This window comes from Erythrolamprus reginae, chromosome 2 (genome assembly GCF_031021105.1).
Source record: "Erythrolamprus reginae isolate rEryReg1 chromosome 2, rEryReg1.hap1, whole genome shotgun sequence".
Lineage (NCBI taxonomy): Eukaryota > Metazoa > Chordata > Lepidosauria > Squamata > Dipsadidae > Erythrolamprus > Erythrolamprus reginae.
In genome coordinates, this window is record NC_091951.1 from 119,326,381 (window position 1) to 119,351,333 (window position 24,953).

The 24,953-nt window shown below is 42.4% G+C and overlaps 1 protein-coding gene across 5 annotated transcripts in view; it reads left to right on the plus strand.

Moving 5' to 3' along the window:
• Positions 1–2,101: 2,101 nt before the first annotated feature.
• Positions 2,102–24,953, plus strand: part of ARHGAP26 (Rho GTPase activating protein 26) — a 333,358-nt gene continuing 310,506 nt past the window's right edge. For 3 of the 5 annotated variants that reach the window (XM_070739342.1, XM_070739345.1, XM_070739346.1), the window contains exon 1: positions 2,813–3,174. In XM_070739342.1, coding sequence (XP_070595443.1) covers positions 3,021–3,174 — 154 coding nt within the window. In that variant the 5' untranslated portion in view covers positions 2,813–3,020. Of the gene's footprint in view, positions 3,175–24,953 lie in introns of all 5 variants that reach the window. The other 2 variants (XM_070739344.1, XM_070739347.1) reach the window with 2 other exon arrangements.

The following is a 24,953-nucleotide window of genomic DNA, read 5'->3' on the forward strand; positions in this document are numbered from 1 at the left end:
TTAAATAGCATGTTTTGATGGACAGCAAGGAAATATTTGTCCCGTGACTCAGATTCAAATAGCTCCTTCTCCAAATCTTGGGATTTTTAATCAGAACAATGAATTTTGCTCTCAACTGTCTCTTAATTTGCTGTCAATTTAAATCTCTTCAGAACTAATATGATCTAAAATGTTGCTGCCAATTTACATAATGCTTTTTAGCATCAATATATTTATTCCTGTATCTTTTCTCATATTCTTTCATTGATATATTTTACTATGAGTATATCCTCTGTAACCCTCATTATGTTTTGGACAAAATAAATAACTAAAAATAAAATAAATAAGTGTGATCTATTAATTTGACTCAAAGGTCTTTCAGAAGGGTAAGAATAAAATTCAGTACAATCAATAATTGGTCAAGCAATATGTTTTGGGGGAAAAATAAAGGAAAATTCATCTACCAAAAGTATGAATATTGAAGTGAAACAGGCATGGCTTGCAATTAGCTTCCTTCAGATGAGTCAAGATCATATTCAGTATGGACAGAAAGAGAATCTCTTTGGAATCAAGCTCAGTTCTTGGTAATGTTAAGAACATGTCTGTGTAGGATTTTTTTTTGAGAGAAGGAAGAACTGTATATAGTTTTGCTATTGCTTTATTTCCACCTTAGCTCTTCTCAATGCTTTCCCACCCAATGCTAACCAAGCTTAGGCTCCTGGCTAGCTATCTTCAAGATCGCCTTCTACCACATAGCTTCCAGCGACCGGTAAGGGCCCACAGAGTTGGTCTTCTCCGGGTTCCATCAGCTAAACAATGTTGGCTGATGGGTCTGCGTGGGAGGGCCTTCTTTGTGGCCACTCCGACTCTCTGGAACCAGTTACCTCCTGAGATCCCGATTGGCTGCACCCTACTGGCCTTCCGGAGCAGTAAGACCTGAATTTTCCACCAGGCCTGGGACCATTGATTTAATGATGATAACCATCGAGATCCGGTCATATATGTTATGCATGGGTTTATTGTTTTATTTTAATTGTTTTAAAACTGTTTTTATAGGTTTTTAATACCTTGGATGTTATTTTTGGTCGTGAGCCATGCAGAGTCCCTAGGGCAGTGATGGTGAACCTTTTTTCCCTTGGGTGCCGAAAGAGCATGGGTGTGCACTATCGCACATGCACGAGTGTTCATACCCATAATTCAATGCCTGGGGAGGGAAAAAACAGCTTCTCCCACCCTCCCGGAAATGGCCTGTTTCCTGACTTTTGGTGGGCCCAGTAAGCTCTAGTTTGGCCCTTCCCAGGCTCCAAATTCTCCCTGGAGCTGGGAGAAGGTAAAAATGCCCTCCTCCTTTCCCCTGGAGGCTCTCTGGAAGCCAAAAATACCCTCCCAGAGCCTCTGTGTGAGCCAAAAATCAGCTGGCCTGCACACACATGCACATTGGAGCTGAGCTAGGGCAATGGCTCACGTGCCAGCAGATGTGGCTCCGCATGCCACCTTTGACACCCGTGCCATAGGTTCGCCATCACTGCCCTCAGCAGAGGACAGATAGGGGGAAGGTCTGCACAATTTCAGCAGCTCATCCTGCTGATTCCCGGCAGAAAGGGAGGAATTGCATGCTGTAAAACAGTTTTTCCCAGCCTTGGCAACTTGAAGACATCTGGACTTCAACTCCCAGAATTCCCCAGACAGAATTCTGGGAGTTGAAGTCCAGATTTCTTCAAGTTGCCAGGGTTGGGAAACACTGCTGTAAAAGACAGAAAATAATGTGAGCATTAAAGGCAGACAGGCAGGCCAGGCTGTGAACGCGCAAAGGGGAAAGCTCATTTGCGGAGGGAAAGGTGGAAAGGATCCCTGTTATTTCCTTATGCCGAGGCCAGCGTGAAGGTGATCCCTTCACTGTAGCCTCTTCAAGGATCCCCCGAAGCGTCCATCTTCTCCCTTCCTTCCTTCCGTCTCCATGCGGAGGTCCCGGGCGCACCGATTCGCTGTAACGCGCTTTCTCCTTCAAACCTGCACTGCAGCCAACAGGTTTACCAGAAACGCCCTTGAGCGACCCAGCCTCCGCTACTCCTCCCTCCCATTCCGGAGGGTTTGCCTTTAAGAGGGCGGGAAGGGAGGGGAGGGGGATCAGCTCCATGCGGTTTGACATACCTCTGGCCACGCCCCCCCGCCTCCCCGGTCATAGCCGGTCTTGTCTTCGCAGGGCATCTTTCTTGCTTCCCTCCTCTTTGCTCCAGGAGCTTTCCGGCCTCTGATTGGCTTCCGCTGGTGCAAGAGGCGGGGTCGTGTCTGGGTCGGGGGTGGGACCAAAAAAAACACCCCCCCCCTACCACACACCACACACCACCCCCTCTCTCTCTTTCCACAGCACTCCTCCAACGGGCAGAGCGGGAGGGAAATGATCGCTGGCGTTCCGATGGGGAAGCGCAGACTCCCGGTGGATTCCGCTGAGCTGAAGCGCTGAGGACTCTCTCTGCTTTTCGGAAGCGCCCCCTCCCGCGCCCCCCCCTCCCGGCGAGGTGTAGGTTTCCTCCAAGGTTGCGGCAGCCAAACCCACGTCGACCCGGCGAAGAGCTGGAGGTTCCGGCAACAGCCACGACCGCACCGCCCCCCTCCCCCGAGTTTCTGCAGCGTGTTTTGGAAAATGTGGCCGCGAGTAGCGGTCCTCCGGCAGCGGTAGCGTTTATGCTTCTCGGGCAACGCCGCTTTCCCTCCTTCGGACGGCTTCCGTCCCCTCGCTTCGGCTTGGTGCTTGAAACAGCCCTGGGTGCAAGCTCGGCTTTGGGAGTTGACTTCTTGATGTCTGCGGATCCTGAGCAGCATAAAAACGGATGATTTTTTAATAATTAAAAAAATATTATTATTTTAATTTTTGCATTTTGCATTTTTTTCCAACGTTGATTTGGTGGCTCTTCCTCTTCCGTCCCCCTTTTAAAGGGGCTTTAATTCAGGAAAGGTTTCCCCATCCCTGGGCGTTTCTCTTCTCTTCCAGCGGATCTCTTTTAGCCGTAAGCCTGGCTTTGGACGGGCTCTGGGAAATCATGGGGCTACCTGCCTTGGAGTTTAGTGACTGCTGTTTGGACAGCCCCCAGTTCCGAGAAAGGCTAAAGTCTCACGAAGCTGAGCTGGACAAGACCAACAAATTCATCAAGGAGCTGATCAAGGATGGGAAGGCGCTCATCGTGGCCCTTAAAAGTGAGTGGCAGGTCATCTCGTGGTGGTAACTGAAACCTTGGTTCACTTTAAAGGACACCCTCCTGGAGTTCCTCGGGAGTTGGGTGGCATATACATTTAATAAATAGATAAATAGATAAATGGATAGATGGATGGATGAATGGGTGGATACATGTATGTATGTATGTATGTATGTATGTATATTTACTTTAAAGGGCATCCTACCGGAGTCCCTTGGGAATTGAGTGGCATGTACATTTAATAACTAGATAAATAGATGGATGGATGGATGGATGGATACATACATACATACATACATTATGTATGCATGTATGTATGTATGTATATTCACTTTAAAGGACATCCTACCGGAGTCCCTCAGGAATTAGGTGGCATGTACATTTAATAAATAGATAAATAGATGGATAGGTAGGTAGGTAGGTAGGTAGATAGATAGATAGATAGATAGATAGATAGATAGATAGATGTGTGTGTGTGTGTAGGTGTTAGAAGAACTTGTGCTGCCTTACCTGGGAAAACAAATATGGGTGGGGAAGCATGTGTATGCAAACATGCAGTCATTGAATAGAAAGTGTAAGATTGTGTGTGTATGTAAACCCTGGCAGTTTAATACTGTATGAAGGTGTAATTTATGGTCCAGTAATTCAGGAATGCCTTTATCCTAGCACCAAAGGTACCCAGAGGTCAAAGAAAGTTGCCTTGGGTCAAAAGGCTGAGGGTAGATTGTCAGGCTTTTACCTTGACTCGGGTAGTTTCCGGACCTACTTGCTATCTGTCACTTCCTTGTCGGAAACCCAGGGAATTTTTTAATGAAAAGCAAGAGGCCTTAGTAAAAATCATTTCTCACTAAGTAGGTTGGATTGTTTTGCTTAAGCAATTGCTTTTATAGTACTGCAATCATTGCTGCTTAGTAGAGGTGCCTCTCCCATTTTCAGTCCTGTAATTACAAAATGTTATTGAGGAATGGAGGAAGAAGCCCTAGAAAAATGCACTACATACTGTCAGTATTTGGATTTTATTCCAAAATCATTCAGTTCTCTTAACCAGTGTTGCTACTGAATTGCTAATTTGTGATTGAAATCATTTGATTTCTAAATGAATTGTTAATGAGGGAGGGAGGGAGGCTAAGAGGTTGTGCTGTCCTTTGCTATGGTATGGGAATGTGTATTTTGTTTCTTCAAGCCTACTTCCTGCAGTTGAAGTGATACTCAACCCTGATCTCCAAACATTTGAATTAAAATAAGTTTTGCTGTGACTTTTCCCATTTCCCTTTAAAAGAAAATCTAATAAAATTTAAATTCTTTATTTGGAGATGCAAAGTTATATGCAGGTTTGCAGGAATAAACCAAAAAGGTACCTAATTTGTTATGCAGAGTTGCTAAACTGTGTACATGTATGTGAGAAAGAGAGAGTGCTATGGCCTGCTGTGTTTGCTTTTCGCTTTATTTGTAAGCCAAAGGCAAATAACTTTACCTAGATAAAGAGCTATTTAAAAAGTTAAATGGGCTAAATGAGTCTTATCTGTCTGATGTGATATTTGTGTTTAATTGTCATTGATGATGGATAATACTTTGACTTCTCTACCTAAAGCTTTTGTGTAAAAGGTCAAGTGATGAATTTTTCCTTTGCAGTAAAGCCTGAATTGGTCTTGTGTGGCATTAAGCTACTAAGTTCTAAGAGGTTTAAGGCTAGCAAAAGCCTCCAGGTTAGAAAAGTGTCCCAAAGTTTTAAAAGTGAGAGTTAGCGCATGAATTACTTTTCACAAGAATATTTGCTATATAATGGTCTGTAGTCAATTAAAGGAGTGGGTATCATGTATATTTCTAAACAAATTACCAATACTTAGCTGATGTTGACAATGTGACAAGTGCCAGTTACTTGTCATATAGTGGGATAAGACAACTTAATGGTTGGAGATCTCATATGGAATATAGTAAGCTGCCTAGAAAATAGGGGAGTTGAAGACCAAACTGGGTGGAGGAAATCTGGTTGCTTATCCATACTATAATGACTTGCCTTTGATGATTTCTTAAAACATTGAATTTATATTCTGCCCTTTATTTCAGATGCTTAAGGTATTTTACCTGCTTCCTTTCATTCCCATTGTTCTCTCTCAAAAGTCTCTGAGATAGATTACATTGAGAGAAGGGATTGGATAAAGTTAACCAATGAGTATCACTGTAAGCGAAGATTGGGATCTGACTCTTTCTAATCTAGTATATAGTAATGTGGGCATGCAATAGCTTGGTGATTAAAGACATTGAGCTTGTCAGCTGACAGCCTGGGTCCAAGATCTGAGCTCCGACCAATGGTTTGAACTCCCGTCACTTACTCCAGTTCCTGTCCATCTAGCACACGGGTGTCAAACATGATCGTGTCACTTGATGTATCACAACGTTTTTTGCCTTTGCGGAACCAGGGTGGGTGTGGCCTGGATGTAATGTATCCAGCCAATGGGCTGCCAGTTTGCACCCTTGACCTAGCAGGTTGAAAGCATGCAAAAGCAAGTAGATTAATAGGTACCACTTTGGTGGGAAGGTAACAGCGTTCCATGAACCTCAGCTATAGTCATGTTGGGCACATGACCACTCTTCAGCTAAGTAACAGAGTTGAGCACTGCCCTGTAGAGTTGGACATGGGAAACTTTTACCTTTACCTTGGTATGATATTCTGCTGGATTTGATTGCATTCCAGGTATTTCCCCCACTGCCCTGCCCAATTTTATTCTGTATAATGGCACTGTATGTCCTACTCTTGATGTCTGAACAGTTTCATAAATGGGAGAAAAACAGAAACATGTTTCCATTTAACTTGTACCTCAAAATTTTCTACCTAGGCATGGAGCAGGATCAAAGTGTGAACCAGGAGAGTTTTTCTATCCGTCAGCTGTCCCTTTTGGGCCTACTGATTTCATGTGGTGTGTGCTTTGCTTTTCACATTGCTGCATTTATTGACGTCCCATGAAGCTCTACCTTTTCTCATTTCTGGGGTCAGTATGACTGTCTTACAGCAGCTGTCTTCCATGTTGGCCAAGAGCGCTGTGTAAATCCTTTGAAAGAGATGCTTTGCAAAGCACAGAAGGTTGTACAAGGCATCGTTTTTGAATATGCTGAAGCAGCTGCATCTTTTTCCTGGTTCACACCGCTGCCTAGCAAGCTGTTCCTGCTGTGTTTGCAAGCATGCCCAGGAATAGCCACAGCTCCTGTGTAGTCTTGAAGCATTTTTTCTTTGAAAGCTTGATATATCCCTGGTTGATAGAATTTGTTTTAATTTCTTTCTTCTGTGTCTGAAAAACACGTTACACAACATGTAGTAATTGTCTAAAAATATAATGAAGATGTCAAGTTGTCTATTTAGGACCTATGCAGATGTAGGTGTAGATTTTACTCATCTACATTGGACCGACCTTATTGGTGTAATTAGTCTTGGTTATATATGGTATATATTCATTATGAATTGGTTGAGTTGACCTATGATTTCGTATGACTTAGATCGGTGATGGCGAACCTTTTTTCCCTCGGGTGCCGAAAGAGCGTGGGCCTGTGCTACACTGGGGAGGGTGAAAACAGCTTCTCTCGCCTCCCAGAGGCCCTCTGGAGGCCGGAAATGGCCTGTTTCCCAACTTCTGGTGGGCCCAATAGGCTCATGTTTTGCCCTCCCCAGGCTCCAAAGGCTTCCCTGGAGCCGGGGAAGGGTAAAAACATCCTCCCCCATCCCCTCCAGAGGCTCTTTGGAAGCCAAAAACACCCTCTGTGTGAGCTAAAAATCAGCTGGCTGGCACACACATGCACGTTGGAACTGAGCTAGAGCAACAACTCGTGTGCCAGCAGATATGGCTCCTCATGCCACTTGGGACACTTGTGCCATAGGTTCGCCATCACTGACTTAGATGGTTGGTAGTGCAATAAGTGCAGCAAATAAATATGAGAACATATTTATCTTCCTTCAAACTCAGGTGCTTTTATTGTAATTGCAAGAAAGAGTTCCCAAATGTTCACTTCTGTTTTACGTTAATCTCACTGTAGTTTTGTATGACCCTTGATAAACAGTGATTAATCTGAAACATGTCAAATGTTAAACTATTGTTTATGTATTACATAGATAACTTGATTTTGCTTTGTGAAATCGAGGCAACATGTAGTATCCTTCCTCTCCCATCCCCTTTTTCATTTTTACCTTATTTTAACCTTCACAGTACTTTTGTGACGAAGGTTACGTTGAAAGAGAATGACTGGCTTAAAGTCATCCATTGAACTACACAATAATTGGGTTTTAAACTTTGTCCTATATTCTGTGTTAAACCTGTTTAGGGCCTGAATAGTACATTAAATTGTGGTTACCATATTTTTCAGACTATAACACACACTGATGTATAAGACACACCAAGATTTCAAAGAAATAAGTAAGGAAAAAAAGTTAAAAAGAAAAAAGTTTTTGTCCTCCCCGGCCCCCAGGAGCATTCTACAGGCCTCCCAAACTGTCTGTGCAGGCTGTTCTTTGCAAAAATGGGCCCATTTTTCACAGAGGGTTTGGGAGGCCTGCAGAGTGCTCCTAGGGGTTGAGAGAAGGCAAAAATGCCTTTGTTTTTGTCTGGTTTTTTCCTGTTTTTTTCACAAAAATTGGTGTTTTTGCCTTTCTCTAACCCCTGGGAGAACTCTCCAGGCCTCCCAAACCCTCTGAGCACCCAATTTTTGCAAAAAGCGGGCCCATTTTTCACAAAAATGGGAGACAGAGGCCAAAAATGACTGTATTCAGGATATAAGACACACTGACATTTCCACCCTCTTTGGGGGAGAGGAGGTGTGTCTTATATGTCTAAAAATAAGGTAATCTCAAAAATAACCATGTCTTCTGCTTTTTTTCTAATGCAGGGAGGGAGATGAGCAGTGTTGACTATATACTGGTATAGGCTTTGATGGCAAGTTATCTCTTGGGCAGCATTATGATTAAGTGTTTACTAAATATGTGTTGAATTTTTTATTAATGAACAGGAATCGAAAGAAATCATCTGTAAACCATATGAGGTTCTGTGATGATGGTTAAATAGTAGCATAAATGGTTAAATAAGATGACCTCACACAAGGTTTCTGTTGCCAGTTCAGTATTAGAAAATAATAGATGTGGTCAACATATTTTGAGGCTGAAACATTTTGCCCTTGCAAAGTCTCATTTTTGGATTGGGATACTTTGAGATTGGATTGCACATCTCCAGCTGAGAAGTACTGTGGCTAGATGGCAGCATTATTTTAGAATGTCAGCCATCATGAGCAAGTTGGTCAGAGCTAGAAAACATTGCACATACATTTTTTTAAATCTGGCAAAAATGGATAATGCGTCAATTTGAAGATCCAGAACATCACCAACCATGGCAGTTTGAAGTTGTGTGGACCTCAGTGTTGGCTGGAGAATTATGCTAGCCAAGGAACTCTGGGAGTTGAAGTTCGCACAGCTTCAGGCTGCCAAGATTGAGAAACACTGATCTAAGAAGATAAGGGGCAGGTGGATGGCTGGAGTTGGAGACGTGATGTGAGAAATGCCATGCTATGAATCACTCTTCAGAGAACAGCTTGGAAGCTCAGCAGTTCTCATCTATGCTTCTTGGGAAGTAACTTGGTCAGAGTGTTTTTAATTTCATTTCAACCTTTTTGTTTGGGACCCTGCCTCACTGTACTACACGAATCTTTCTTCCCCCTCACCTGGGGTTCCTTTGGGACAAAATGTTGTGTTGACAGATACCAAGATGCTGCCACGTGATATGACACTTCCCACTAACTTGAGAGCTGCTGCATGCCTTAACTTATTTTTATCTTCATTTACATGCATTACATTGCTCATCCCAAATGAAGGCAGCTGGCTAGACTATTCGTGGCCTGTATATCTTGGGGTTGCAGTTACAAGATTTCTAAGGCGTGTGCAGCTGTAGCTGTGAATTTTCGTGTATGACCCTTCCTCCCACCTACGGGTCAAGCTGGACTTTGAAATCCCTTCATGGTGATACTAATCAGAATCTCCTTTGAACTTGTCCTTTGATATTTTTTGAACAGAAAACAGTTGTCCAAAATTTTGCCACATTGTGACTAGTTATAATAGCAACCTTTATCCCCTTTTAAAACTGATTTAAAATGAGGACTTTACTGTCGGATAAATTGTGATATGCAAAATTCCTTCCATATACTGTAATTAGACATAGTAACAGTACAGTATATAAAGCTATTCTTTTTTGGCATATGAGTTTGGACCTTATAAATGTTATATAAGCATGTGCTGGATTGTAATCCTTCTCATTATGATATGTTTGAATAAATACATTTTTACTTAGGGTGATATTTAGGGAGCATCCTTCCCAAACCTTTTATTGATCTTCTTAATTTGGCAAATATGGCCAGGAAATAGTGGCAATGATGGGAAACTTGGATATTTGTATAGGAGTGAAAGTCAAGAGTCAGATGATATAATATAATAATTTAAATCAGGTATCAACCACATTCCTCCTAATATCTGATCAGTTAAATGCTGTTTATTACTTGATTTGCATGTCCAGAATTTCTTTTCTTTAGTTTCTGATCTGTGGTAAAGTCAAGAATGGGTAGATGAGATAATTATGGTTGTTCTCAACCTTGGTAACTGTTGAGATGATATGACATAATCCCCCCACATATAGCATAGCATCCAAAATTATTTTCACCTAGAGAAAGTTGCATAAAACTCCAGAAAGGAGCTATGTTTGGAAACAGACCATTTACATATACAGTAATACCTCGACTTACGAATTTAATTGGTGCCGGGAGGAGGCTCATAAGGTGAAAAGCTCGTAAGATGAAACATTGTTTCCCATAGGAATCAATGGAAAAGCGATTAATGCGTGCAAGTCCAAAACTCAAAAACCGACCGCCACCACCGAAGGAGGCTTGAGCCTCCCGATCCTCCCCGCCTCTTTGCCATGCATGTCATCCTGCATGCAGGATGCCATGCAGTCAGGAAGGTCATCCTTCTCCCCCCCCAGCCAAAAACACAAAGGCGGTCTGCCAGGCGGCTCCCCCCGCTCCGCGCCTCATTTCTGTTTGTTATGTCTCTGGGTCTGCGGAGGGAGGGAGCGAAGCAGAGCGGCGCAGCAGGCGAGGAAGGAGGGAGAGAGAAGCAGGCAGGCAGCAGCCACGGCAGAGGCCAAGTCTCGCTCCGGGCTGTGCCCCCTCCGAGCTCTCACCGCCTGTCCCTGTCAGTGGCCCAGCCACCTTCACCCGCCCGGAAACTGCCAGAGGGGCTCCTCCGGAGGGGCTTCTCCGGAGGGGCGCACGGGGAAGGGCTTGAGCCGCTGCCTTCTCCCTTCCTCATGGGAGTGCCGCACCTCTTGTCTGCCCAGCCCGAGAGGCACGAAACCGCAGCTCATACCGGGCGGTCCACCTGGAACGCCAGCAAGAGGTGCGGCGCTCCCACGGGGAAGGGAGAAGGTGGCGGCTTAAGCCCTTCCCCGTGCATCCCTCCGGAGGTGCCCCTCCGGAGGAGCCCCTCTGGCGGTTGTCCGGGCGGGTGAAGGTGGCTGGGCCGCTGACAGGGACAGGCGGTGAGCGCTGGGAGGGGCTCGTATCTCGAATTTGAGCTCGGGAGTAGAGCAGAAATATCTCTCCACTCCTAGCTCGTATCTCGAAATGCTCGTATATAGAGCAGCTCGTATCTTGAGGTATTACTGTACAGTACATTTTACTTTGATCATTTTTGTCATTATTAATTATATCACAGTTTTATTCACAATTATCAAACAGAACCATAATTCTGCTACCAACAGCTGCTATACAGTGTATTTATTCAGGCTTGAATGAGCTTTATGTTCTATGGCTATTATGACATTTTTGCTTTAAGTACATTAATAGGTATCTTGATTCTCTCGTGTGTTTGCTGATGACAGTATAGCTAAGAAAAAAATATTGGATGTTTCAGTAACAGGAAAGACAAATGATAAATAAAAAGAAATATGGATAAGTATTGTTATAAGCCAAGGACTTTTTGAGAACAAATTGATATTTTTATAAGCCCAGGTTTTTTTGAGAACAAATTAATATAAATGTAATGGGTAAAGAATATTATATTTTCAAGTCAATGCCTATAATAAACAACTTTCTTTAAATACCTCTTTCTTCCAAGATTATGTTCAGGTCAATTTCCAATAAAATGAAGTTTAGCATGATTAACATGGAATAGACAATTTGCTTATTTAAAAAAATTCATTGTATTGTATTTGAATTAAGGGATATTATGCTTTATTAAGCTGTAATATTTCATAATCAAAAACAGACTTTTGAATAAAGGACACGCCATGTGGCAACATCTTTACTTTTTTTTTTTGCTTCCATTTATCATTTCCTTGATACTTCAAATGGCCTGTTCTTTGTCAACACGTATCCGTCTCTTCCTTTCCTTAGAATGGCATGTGTAAATTATTCAGGACAATTTGCAAAGCTCTAGCTTCAAGTGAGAAGCAAAATGAAATATGGACAATGGATGTGTGTAAGATTAATGTATATGACAAGGGACAGCAAAGAAAAAGCTTTTCAAAACAAACTTGATCAGTTTAAGGGCCACATCAGATATTGTAAGCTGGCCTTTGAAGCTTCTTGTCAAAGAGATGTTGAGTCACATGCACATATTACACAATTGTTCTCAAAGACTTCTAAATCAGTTTGGAGAAGTTACCAGTTTAAAGAAATTAGCCAAAGCTGCTTTGCTCAGAGATGGCTATTTATGCAGCATTTGGTGTTTACTGATCATCTTTTAAAATCTGCTACATAAAGGGTGTGCAAGTGCCAACTTGACAACTTTCTTGCATGTCACTTTGTGTGCATTGAACAGCTTGGAATGTGTTGAAAAGGAGCATAATAACTTGGCTTGGCTTCTACCAAAAATACCACATTGGATGTTTGTCCAAGAATTGCAGATCTGATTTTGGTTCCAGTGCTATGAGTTAACAGATTGCCATCTTCTATCCATTAGTGTGATTCTACTCCCGGTACTAAATGACAAGTCAAAACACTCTTCATTTCTTCTTGTAGCTGTATGGCAAGCACTTGTCAATTAAAAATGGTTTTAAAAATACTGTTCCACTGGGAAGGGTTTTACTTATGAATCTCTACCTGTATCAGACTTTTTGTGCTTTCTGAAATAACAAACACACTTTCTCTCTTTCTCTCTCCTCTTTCACCCCATCCTTCCCAGAGGTTCTGTGCAACTGTCAAGGTCAGGGATGTCAAACTCACATCATCATAGTGGCATCACGTGATGTATTGGGACTTTCCCCCTCTTTGCTAAACCGGGCATGGCTAGCGCATGATGGATCCATCCTGTTGATCCAGAGCATGACCACCCTGGTCTAGGTTGATAATTAGTAGCTCCATATGGTTCCTTCAGATAAGTTGATGGCTGAGTTGGATTGACAGAATCCAGGTCTATCCATCGCATTAGTCTAAACATGGACCTCAGGATAAAGTTTCCTGGCCAAACTAAGCCTAAAAAAGAAAGAGAAATGAATTAGGAAAGTAATTTGAGGATACCGGGTAAAGGAATAGAGCCAGTTTAAGAAAGAGTTAGACATTGTAGACGATAAAGAAGACGACCCTTGCAATGATACACCAGATTCATTATGAAAGCAACAAAGACCAAAAAAAAAAAAAATGGATTAAGTCCAACCTCCTCAGGTCTAGGGGGAGGAGGCAAAGAACAACCAAACTTGCAAAATTCTGTTATTATAGTTACGCTCAAAAGCAGTTTGCAGGTGGTTTTTAATCTGATCTACCTGGTGGGACTGACATATATGGATATAAAAAAGATGGGAAAAGGTTATAGGAAGTATTTTTGATACACAACTATCTCTCTTTGCCATTAGAGGTTGTGGCTGTCAATATGGGATATAGCCATTCTTATCCTGTTGTTGGGTATCCTGACAATGTAGTTTGTTAAGCAGGAAAGCAAAAATGGGGATGAATCTGGCAACTCTATGCATATTCAGCATTCCATACTCTTCAGCTTAATCCTAAGGGAGTCATGTTGTCTGTCAGTTAATTTCCGAGCTATAATGTTTCTTTGAAGAGTTTAATTTTCACATCTCATTTTATCATACATTTGCCATTGTTAGCTATGCGTTTGTCTATTATAAATGGTGATCAACTTTGTATTCTGTGATATTTGATAGAATTTCATGTTATTCTTAAGCAAATTATGTGAGATTTAGATTTAGAGATTTTTATTTTTTATTTATTAACTTTATATAACATATTTTTCGGAGTATAAGACGCACCGGAATATAAGATGCATCTTAGTTTGGGGGAGGAAAATTTTGAAAAGCATCTGCTTACCAGGTATTCATCTGGGTAGCATCCTTAGTCTGGTAGACTTCAGCACATTATTTTATCCCCTGGTTAAGGGCTTAATTTTTTTTTTATTCTGAGAGAGTAACAGTGAAAGAGCTTGCAAGCCAGTAAGAGCTGGGAACATCATTAGCACCTGGAAAGAAACAGTCTGAGCAAGTAGAGCAATGGAAAAAACCCTGTAAAGACTTAGGGCTTGGAAAACATTCTTCTTTGTAGAGAGTAACAATGAAAGAGCTTGCAAGCCTGTAAGAGCTGGGAACATTGTTAGCACCTGGTTAGGGTGGAAAGAAACATTCGAAGCAAATAGAGAATGAAAAAAAAAATCAAAGACAGTTTGGAAAACATTCTTTGCAGAAAGTAACAATGAAAGAGCTTACAAGCCTGGAAGAGCCGGGAACATCATTAGTACCTGGTTAGGGCTGGAAAGAAACTTACTCAGAGCAAGTTAGAGTAATGAAAAAAACCCTGCAAAGACTTACAGCTTGGAAAACATTCTTCGCAGAGAGAAACAATGAGAGAGCCTGGAAGGTAAGAGCTGGGAAGATCGTTAGCAGCTAGTTAGGGCTGTGGGAAAAAAAACTACATTCAGAGTACCCAAATTATCAGCCTTCTTTAGGAAGGAAAAGGTGCATCTTATACACCAAAAATAGGGTAGATGCCCCACTCACGCTTTATCATGTAGGGGCAATCAGTGCTTTTTGGTTCTGCATCATAGACTTAATTTACTGTAGCCTGCTTCTGATAGCTCATACACTGAGAAGTGAAGGATCAATTAATTGTCAATCTGGTGTGCAAGAAAACTGTTGATTTGAGTATTGACATCATTTTTTAAAAAAGATAATCGGGGAAAAAATCGTGTGCAGCATGTATAATGAGCCTATTTTATTGCCATATACAATTTGTCTTTTCATGTCTATGTGGGAATATACAGTATGAGTTCACTGTATGAATATACAATATTCATACACTGAACAAATAACAGAGACTCTTATGCCATCTTTGTAGTATAACCTTTCATGGATTATTCCAAAAGTGCTTTTTCTAGAAGGCAACTGGACTTTCTTGGTTTTTCCCATTGAAACTATTTCTTGGATGAATAATGAAACACTTTCAAAACAAGAAAATCTAGTTGTCTTTTCGAAAAAGTACCTTTGGGACAACCATGACCTGGATGATTGAGAATCTCCATAAACTTCCATGGATTAGGGTCCAATTTCTTCAAACTCATGAGCAATAATTTAAACTAGCTGCAAAATCTGTCTATACTGCTATACCTTGTTGTTTCTGTTTATTGTGTATATTGAACTATGTCTCTCTTTCTATAGTTTGTAAAAAAAATAACAAGCTTGGTGCTTTGTGTGTAAGCGGTACTGTCTTCTTTCATTTTATCTTCTGAGAACATTGTTGGGGTGGGAAAGAAAAGACTGGGAGTGGCAGGGAAGAATGGGGTGTGATATACATAGGCAGGGTGATCAAAGAATGACTTGGAGCTTGTGTTTGCAACCTCATACATATTTGTAAGCCTTTGTTTATGATACTTTATCCCTAACCTTTGGGTCAAGTATTTGGAATGGAAATACAATGAAAAGATAGTGTTAGGCCTGGGAATAACCGTCTCTCTTAGTTACATTAGACATTGATGGATTGGTAGCTGGGGGCTTGTAATATTATCAACCATTTAATTGCAGCATGACTTCTAGAGTCAAATGCAAAATCAATTGTATATTTCTTTTGAAGCTAGGAGAGTGGGACCTGTCTTCATTTTCTTAATAAAAACAAATGGACTCATTATTCATATCTCTTCAATTTTTATGGCTTAGGAAGTAAATACCAGATGGCAGGAATAATTTTTTTTTAAAAAAAACAATTTTTTGGCTTCACATTCCTCTAACCTTCCAATGCAAGGAACTGAAGCAGGATGACATTTTATGCCTAATTAAACTTTAGTAGCCCTATTTTATGATTAACGGTTCCTGTTGTGTGTACAAGAATCTTTTTATCAGTTGCCAAGAAGTGAGGGATTCCATGGGACTAACCATAAAAGCCAAAACAATAGTGGTCCTTATAGCTTCTTAACTATGCCATATATTTAAACTAGCCTATGACCCGGCGCTGCCTAGGTATTTTTTCATCCTAATCACCTTCACCTCTCGTGCATGTGTGCACGACTCCCTCTGATGAGCACTTAGAAGCCAAGAGGAATATACATGGCAAATTTCAAGTTTGTAGGCTTTAAGGTTCTGGAGATTTTGTGATTAGTAGCTTTCGCTTTTATATATATAGAGATAGGCCAGAACATACTTTGTAAGAGCTGGTTACTAAATAGGTAGACTTTTTTTTTTTAAGGGAGAGAGTCTTCTTAAATCTTTTATCATGGAACTCAAGATGAAATTTTCATTAAATTCTCAGTTAGTCACCCATGGTATCACTGACCACTCATACTACCCGCTTAACTTCAGTGAAATTGCTGTATTATTTGCAATCAAACCCAGAAGAAGAAGGGGGGGGGGAGTTCTTGAAAGTTATGATTAAAAACCCCCCAAGCAATGCAAATGATGGATCACAGATAAAAACAATATTAAGTTCTTGTTAAGTATATCTGCAAATATTAATTTCCAGTGAAAATGGGTGAGTAAAGCACATTAGAAAAAATAATACACCACAGAACATTATTTTCTTTAATGGTTTGCAATACCATCATTTAAAAACAACAATAACAACAAGAACACTAAATTTCCCATGCCAAATTTGATGGAGTGACATGAATCTTTTGTTTGGAGTGATTTAACAATATTATTTTATAAAATATTATGTGAGATTGAAACAATCTTCCATGTTTCTGATTATTATTTTTCTTTATTGTTAAATGAGAATTTGTAAATGCAACAGCTTGGCTTAACTTAAGAATACCATATTTTTCGGACTATAAGACGCACCAAGATTTTGAAGAGGTAATTAAGAAAAAAATGTTTTTGTCCTCCCTGGGCTCCAGGACCATTAAGGCCTCCTAAACCCTCTGTGTGTTCCATTTTCCACATGTTTTTTTGCAAAAAATGGGGGGCGCAGAGGGTTTGGGAGGCCTGCAGAGTGCTTCTGGGGGCTGGGGGAAAGCAAAACACCAGTTTTTGTGAAAAATTAGCCTTTTTTTTGCCCATTTTTTGCAAAAAGGGGATGATTTTGCCTTCAGAAGCACTCTGCAGGCTTCCCAAACTCTCTACGCACCCTATTTTTCACTTGTTTGTGCAAAAAACTGAGTATACAGATGGTTTGGGAAGCCTGCAAAGTGCTTCTGGGGGCTGGGGGAAGGCAAAAATGCCCCAGCTTTTGCAAAAAAAATGGGGCCCCTTTCCCCCATTTTTCGCAAAAACTAGCATTTTTGCCTTCCCCCAGCACCCAGAAGCATGCTGAAGGCCTCCCAACCTTCTGCGCAGTCAGATTTTTGCAAAAGGTTTGGCTTGGGGGAGGCCACAAATGAGTACTGTATTCAGTGTATAAGACATAGCAACATTTGCCGCCTTTTTAGGGGGGGGGGAGGTGCATTTTATACTCTAAAAAATATGGTAATACTGCATTTAGATATATCACATTATGCTAAGGATTTAATGACTTGGAAGCTGCTGAATCTATTTATTACGGTTGGTTGCTCAATCAGCCAAATGTTTAGACTGGATTTGATATTTTTATCCACCTGTTTAGTTCTTCCAAAGGACTTGGGATAGGGAGATGATGTTGTTTGATGATATTAAAGGTATCATTGCTGGATGTAAGTTGTTTAAATAAAACTGCCTTTTGCAGTTGACTGATGGTGAATTTGTCCATGCTTTTGGTGTTCAAATGGTGCTCCAGCAGTGATGGACTCCTTTGAGTACTGTCAGGTATGCAGAACTAGTAGAAAAATTTTGATCCCCCCCCCTTTTTCCCCCTTCTGGGCTCTGTGTATGTTTTTCCTATCACAGTAAATGAGGTTGAATATGTATAATTTTAGAAGAGCTGTGCGTGCATGTGTATGTGCACATAAACATACAGTTTATATAGTAGATAATGTATATTTTTGTGTGCCTGTGTGTAATATGTATGTACACATATGGCATACATATATAGAATTAAATAATATATTTCGGACGTTCAGTAATAGTAAGGGAAATTGTATGTCTTTGAGGCGAGAAGAGGCCTGGCACCCTAATCCTAACCCAAACCCTTGACGTAAGTGATGTCAAGCTGGCCAGTTACATGACCTTTAAGCCACCTCCGTGTCACATGATCATCAAGCCACTCCCACCTTGTCACATGGCAAGCAAGCCACACCCACAAAACAAACCACATCCATGGTGTGGTAGTAAATTTTTTTGCAGCCCTTCACTTTGCTCCAGATATTTGGGCAGGACAGAACAGAACAGAACAGAACAGAACAGAAGAGTTAGAAGGGCCTTGGAGGCCTTCTAGTCCAACCCCCTGCTTAAACAGGAAGCCCTACACCATTTCAGATTGCATTCAAAGCACCTATTGATATTATTATTATTATTATTATTATTATTATTATTATTATTATTATTATTATGTTATTAGTTGCAAAGTCGTAGCTGACCAATCGCGACCCCAAGGAGAAGGTTCCTCCAGGCCTTCTTATTTTCTACCATCCTCTGGAGTCCATTTAAGCTCATGCCTACTGATTCAGCTACCTCATTCTTTGTCGAGGTTTGATATTTTTATGATCTTCTCCAATTCTTTCTCTTCTCCTTTACTATCTCCTCATATTGCCACCTCAATTATGCACACTTTTTTTCTTTTAAACTGCAGTTAAATCCAGAACTGCAGTCTGAATAGATTGGGAATATGCAGATACTTTTATCTTGCCAAATAAAATGGAATGGGAAAATATTTAAAAAATCTGGAAAAAATATATAAGGATTTGTAGGGAATATTTATATATAATTTGTATATAAGTAATCCTCTGGATTCCTGTAAATTTGATACTTCTCCCCACCCCAGAAATGTAAGGCCATTCTAACAGGTACATAACAACAGGTCTTTATTTAAGGAGAAAAATAAAATCCATATCAGATTTTGGGAGGAAGGGGAATCAGTTTTGCACGCAGTTGATATGACAACTTCTGTTTCCAGAAACTGTTCAGTTTGTATTAGTGGAACACAGTTTGTCAAGGTACATTTGTTGGGTGGGTGCGGGAAAATTATTCATTTTGTTAAATTTACTTACACAGGATTCCATCTCATATTTTGTCAGGATGTTCCATCCAGCTATAGTTTGGCTGCATAGTAGGACTGCTGGATATTACATGGTCAAAATGTACCAAATGAAGTGTTTTGCAGTCATCTCTAAATTTAAACTCATGGCAGGAATGATCTTTCCAGGAAAAATAAAGCTTTATGGGTATTGGATTCAGGGTGATAATGATGAATGTAGTAAAAGCTTTATGGGTATCTGATTCTAAAACTTTTCCAACAATTACTTGAGAGCTGTTCTGAAGGGAAATGTGAAACGCAAGGTTTTATGAAATAGAGTTATGCTCCCAAAAGGCAAAACACAGCGAGGCCATTTCCAGTAGTTTTAATTCATATGAGTTAAATGGGACAGAGATTTCTTTCCTGTCCTTATTCTTGATATTTGGTGGGACCTAGCTTTCTCCTAAATGTGCAGCAACTGTACATTGAAACTATTTTCTGCAAACACTATCTTGGAGACTGTTACTATGCTAAAACATTTTGTGGGAAAAGAAGACCACCGATTCAGTGGTCTTTGCCTTCAGATCAGATCAATCAATCAAACACCAGTACTGTACTGGCGATTGTCCTAGTTACTCTGAAGAGGAATTTCAAGAGAATCCTTAATTTACTAGTGTATTTATAGCAATAATAAATTATAAATATATTGTGAGTTAATAATTTATAATAATTTATAATTAAATTTATCCTTTTGAGTGCTGGAGTCAGTTTCCAGTTCTGTGTGGTCAGAACTTCAGATGGGGTTCCTGCCCACAGAGAATGGGAAACCTGCAAGATTGTACAGGTGTGTGTGTGTGTGTGTGTGTGTGTGTGTGTATACAGTGATCCCCCGTTTATTGCGTCCCCAACCATTGCGAACAGGGTACTTCGCTATTTTTCAACCCGGAAGTCAAAAATACCATCTACGCATGCGTGCCGGGCACGCATGCGTAGATGGCAGCGGCTTCCCTGGGTCTTCCCCCTCTTGCTGGCGTCAGCGAGGAGTTTCCCCACCGCCCACGCAAACTCCTCGCTGCCGCCCGCCCTTCGCCCGCCCACACCGTTCATTCTCGCGGCCAGAGCGAGCGCGGACAAGCTGTTCGCTGGCGCTAGCTCTCGCCTGCCTGCCCGCTAGCGAGGAGCCGCCTGCCTGCCCGCTAGCGAGGAGCCGAAGATTGGGGGCGGCGCGACGTCGCCACCGGCATGGGGGGCTTACCAGCACCCCCCGGACCCCCAACCCGGGTTTGGGGGGCTGCTAGGAAGCCCCCCATGCCGGCGGGGACGTTTTAAAACACCCGCGCGACTTTCCAATGAGTCCCGAAGACAAACGCGTTGTCTTCGGGACTCATTGGAAAGTCGCGCGGGTGTTTTAAAACATCCCCGCCGACATGAGGGGCTCGCTAGCACACCCCCAAACCCGGGTTGGGGGTTCGGGGGTGTGCTAGCGAGCCTCCCATGTCGGCGGGGATGTTTTAAAACACCCGCGCGACTTTCCAATGAGTCCCAAAGACAAACGCGTTGCCTTCGGGACTCATTGGAAAGTGGCGCGGGTGTTTTAAAACGTCCCCGCCGACATGAGGGGCTCGATAGCACACCCCCAAACCTGGGTTGGGGGTTCGGGGGTGTGCTAGCGAGCCTCCCATGTCGGCGGGGATGTTTTAAAACACCCGCGCGACTTTCCAATGAGTCCCGAAGACAAACGCGTTGCCTTCGGGACTCATTGGAAAGTGGCGCGGGTGTTTTAAAACGTCCCCGCCGACATGAGGGGCTCGCTAGCACACCCCCAAACCCGGGTTGGGGGTTCGGGGGTGTGCTAGCGAGCCTCCCATGTCGGCGGGGATGTTTTAAAACACCCGCGCGACTTTCCAATGAGTCCCGAAGACAAACGCGTTGTCTTCGGGACTCATTGGAAAGTGGCGCGGGTGTTTTAAAACATCCCCGCCGACATGAGGGGCTCGCTAGCACACCCCCAAACCCGGGTTGGGGGTTCGGGGGTGTGCTAGCGAGCCTCCCATGTCGGCGGGGATGTTTTAAAACACCCGCGCGACTTTCCAATGAGTCCCGAAGACAAACGCGTTGTCTTCGGGACTCATTGGAAAGTGGCGCGGGTGTTTTAAAACATCCCCGCCGACATGAGGGGCTCGCTAGCACACCCCCAAACCCGGGTTGGGGGTTCGGGGGTGTGCTAGCGAGCCTCCCATGTCGGCGGGGATGTTTTAAAACACCCGCGCGACTTTCCAATGAGTCCCGAAGACAAACGCGTTGTCTTCGGGACTCATTGGAAAGTGGCGCGGGTGTTTTAAAACATCCCCGCCGACATGAGGGGCTCGCTAGCACCCCCCCAAACCCGGGTTGGGGGTTCGGGGGTGTGCTAGCGAGCCTCCCATGTCGGCGGGGATGTTTTAAAACACCCGCGCGACTTTCCAATGAGTCCCGAAGACAAACGCGTTGTCTTCGGGACTCATTGGAAAGTCGCGCGGGTGTTTTAAAACATCCCCGCCGACATGAGGGGCTCGCTAGCACACCCCCAAACCCCCAACCCGGGTTAGGGGGGTGCTAGCGAGCCCCCCATGTCGGCGGGGACGTTTTAAAACACCCGCGCCGCCCCCAATCTTCGGCTCCTCGCTAGCGCTGCGGAAGTAAAAACACCATCTGCACATGCGCAGATGGTGTTTTTACTTCCGCAGCGCTACTTTGCGAAAACCCGCTCGTTGCGGGGGGTCCTGGAACGGAACCCTCGCAAAGAGCGGGGGATCACTCTGTGTGTGTGTGTGTGTGTGTGTGTGTGTGTGTGTGTATATATAAATAAATAAATAAATAAATAAATAAATAAATAAATAAATAAATAATCTGGATATATTTAAACCCTACTATGGTAGATTAGTTCTACTATTACATCATAGAAGACATTGCCAATGTAAACGTGCCTTTCCACTAGGATTGGATATTAGCTAATCAGAAAACCCTGTAATCATCCTGTTAACAGCCTGTAATTGTAACTCTGCATCCTCTCTTATGCTTTAATGTCAGAAGGAATAGTTGGATTTGTTCTCTCTGGGGAATGGTTTAATAAAGGGGAAGAATTACCTCATATGTGGCACTTTCACAGTAAGAGCCTTTTTTACCCTAAAATAAAACTCTTTTACAGCTGCTGGTAAGACAAATTCAGTTGTGACAGGCTGGGAACACAAAAAGTGAATGGAAGATGGAAGGAAAACAGAACTTAGCAAAATATTTACTTTCTTAAAGCAAGGCCGTTTTGTTCTAGACTCGGAAGCAGCGTCTGGGGCAGGAAAGATTTGTTGGAAAAGATGCAACTCCAGAGCTACTTTAAAATGCTTCTAGTTGTTTGAAAAGCCGACTATTCAGATAAGGCTTAGCTCCTGCTTGGACACAATGCAGTTCTCCTTGTAGTTCCCATATTTTAAGAAAACATTAAGTGTCCGTTTGGTCTAATGGTTAAGGCACCAGACCAGAAATAGGGAGACAGTGAGTTCTAGTCCCGCCTTAGGCATAAAAGCTAGCTGGGTGAAATCTCTCCCAACCCAATTCACCTCATAGGGTTGTTGTGGGGAAACTAGGAGGAGGAAGGAGTATTTTGTTCACAACACTGAGATATTTATAAAAACAATAAAAGTGGGATATAAATAAATGCTACTTATGTTTCTAACCATTTGACCCATAGGTGTATTGACTGGGAAATTGGGAATAGCTTCAGGTAAAACACAGAATATCATATTGGCTTTTAAGTACTAATCAACTCTTTTCTACCGCTTTTCAGTCCAAGGATGTAGAATAGAATAAAATAGAATAGAATGGAATGGAACGGAACGGAACAGAATAGAATTCTTTATTGGCCAAATGTGATTGGACAGACAAGGAGTTTGTCTTTGGTGTAGAATATCTCCGGGACCGCCTTCTGCCGCACGAATCCCAGCGACTAGTTAGGTCTCACAGAGTTGGCCTTCTCCGGGTCCCGTCAACTAAACAATGTCGTTTGGTGGGACCCAGGGGAAGAGCCTCCTCTGTGGTGGCCCCGACCCTTTGGAACCAACTCCCCCCAGATATCAGAGTTGCCCCCACCCTCCTTGCCTTTCGTAAGCTCCTTAAAACCCACCTCTGTCGTCAGGCATGGGGGAATTGAGACTGTCCCTTCCCCCTAGGCTTATAAAATTTATGCATGGTATGTCAGTATGTATGATTGGTTTCTGAAATTGTTTTTTTTTTTAAATTAACTTAAATATTAGATTTGTTTACATTGTATTATTATTGTTGTTAGCCGCCCCGAGTCTACGGAGAGGGGCGGCATACAAATCTGATAAATAAATAAATAAATAAATAAATAAATAAATAAATAAATAAATAAAATATGCTCTCAGGGTACGTAAAAGAAAAGATACATTTGTGTAGTGCAGTGTCATTGTTAACAATAAAGCTCTATAGGAATTGAGAATAGTATAGATACTGAGCAAGACATAGACATCTAGTACCAGCCACATGTTTAGGGATTCCAAAATCCAGAATTTTCATTCAATGTGGGTTTAGATTCTCCACCTTAAGAACTTTGGTAATTGCCATCTCAACACCTCTCTAGTCTAGTAGAGGAAAGATGCTTTGGGAAGTACCAATTTCTTTCTCTTCTTTCGCTATCGCCTTATTGTGGGATGGGCTCTAGAAACACGTAATATTGGAAGTGTGCTTTTATAAATAAATATACAAAATAGAAACCACTAGCCTCTTGGCCCCCTTTGAAAAAGATGCAACTGAGTAAGCTGCCCACAAAAACATGAGTGAAGCTTCTAAAAATCAACATGCTTAATATGAAATGGAGGGATTAAAAATAACCCTCAAACCACCATGCAATTTTTTTGCTTTCTTGTTACATATCTTTTGTGAAACCAAAAAGTTATAAGCTCCATGACAGTAGGAACCTTTGATGTTAAGTATTAAGATTCTGCATATCTAAGTTCTGTGACCTCCTGAAAGAGTGGACAAAGGCTGCTCTTAAAAATTGGGGAGGGAATTAGTGGGTCCCAAAAGAAGCAGGGTACATTACGCATATGGCCAATAGTAAACTTCTAAGGAGAATTGAGGGCTATTTATTTTTAAATATGATATGCTTATTTTAAGGCTTGTGTTCAGGGATGTGTTCCTAATTTTTTTTACTACCACTTCGAGGGTGTGGCTTATTTTATGGGTGTGACTTGATGGGTAGAAGTGGCTTGTCGGCCATGTGACCAGATGGGAGTGGCTTGCCAGTCATGTGACTGGGTGGGGGTGACTTGCCAGTTATGCCTATGACTATCATTAAGTGTTGTACCTTATACATTTTTGTCTTCCCCAGACTCCAGAGGCTTCTCTGGAGCCTGGGAAGGGCAAAAATGCCTTCCACCCATCACCCTGGAGACTCTCCGGAAGCTGAAAATGCGATTCCAAAGCCTCCAGGTGAGCTGAAAATCAGCTGGCCGGCACGCATATGCACATTGGAGCTGAGCTAGGGTAATGGCTTGGGTGCCAGCAGATATGGCTCTGTGTGCCATTTGTGGCACCCGTGCCATAGGTTTGCCATCACTGGTCTAGAACGTAAAAGGCCTTCCCACATATATAGGTCCTATGCTCATCTTTTGTTCTCTTCTGTCATAATTTTTATTGTTGTTTAGTTGCTATGTTGTTGCTCCATTCTTTGTGACTCTAGCGCAGTGATGGCAAATCTTTTTTGGTTTGTGTGCAAAAGTGTAATGTGTGGGTGTGCTAGCACGTGCCCACACCCCTCCCCCCATACATGTGCACTCCCATGCTGCCCCTGTACACGCACACAATACCTACGTCCCCGCACATGCGCACAGGCCTCACTGAAGCCTGGGATGGTGAAAAAACAGCCAAATGGGCAAACTGGAAGTTCAGAAAAATGGACTTCCGGTTTGTCCGTTGTGCTGTTTTTTGCACTCTGGGTGGTTCAGAGAAGCTTCCTGAATCCCGGAGTGTGGAAAACAGCTCAATGGGAAAACAGGAAGTTTGGAAAACACACTTTTTAATTTGCCTATTGTGCTGTTTTTTGTACTCCAGAGGGTTCAGGAAAGCTTCCTGGACCACCTGAAAAGCAGCCCAATGGACAAACCGGAAGTGCATTTTCTGAACTTTCGGTTTGTCCATTGGGCTGTTTTATTGCACTCCGGGGACTTCAGGAAACTTCCCTGAACC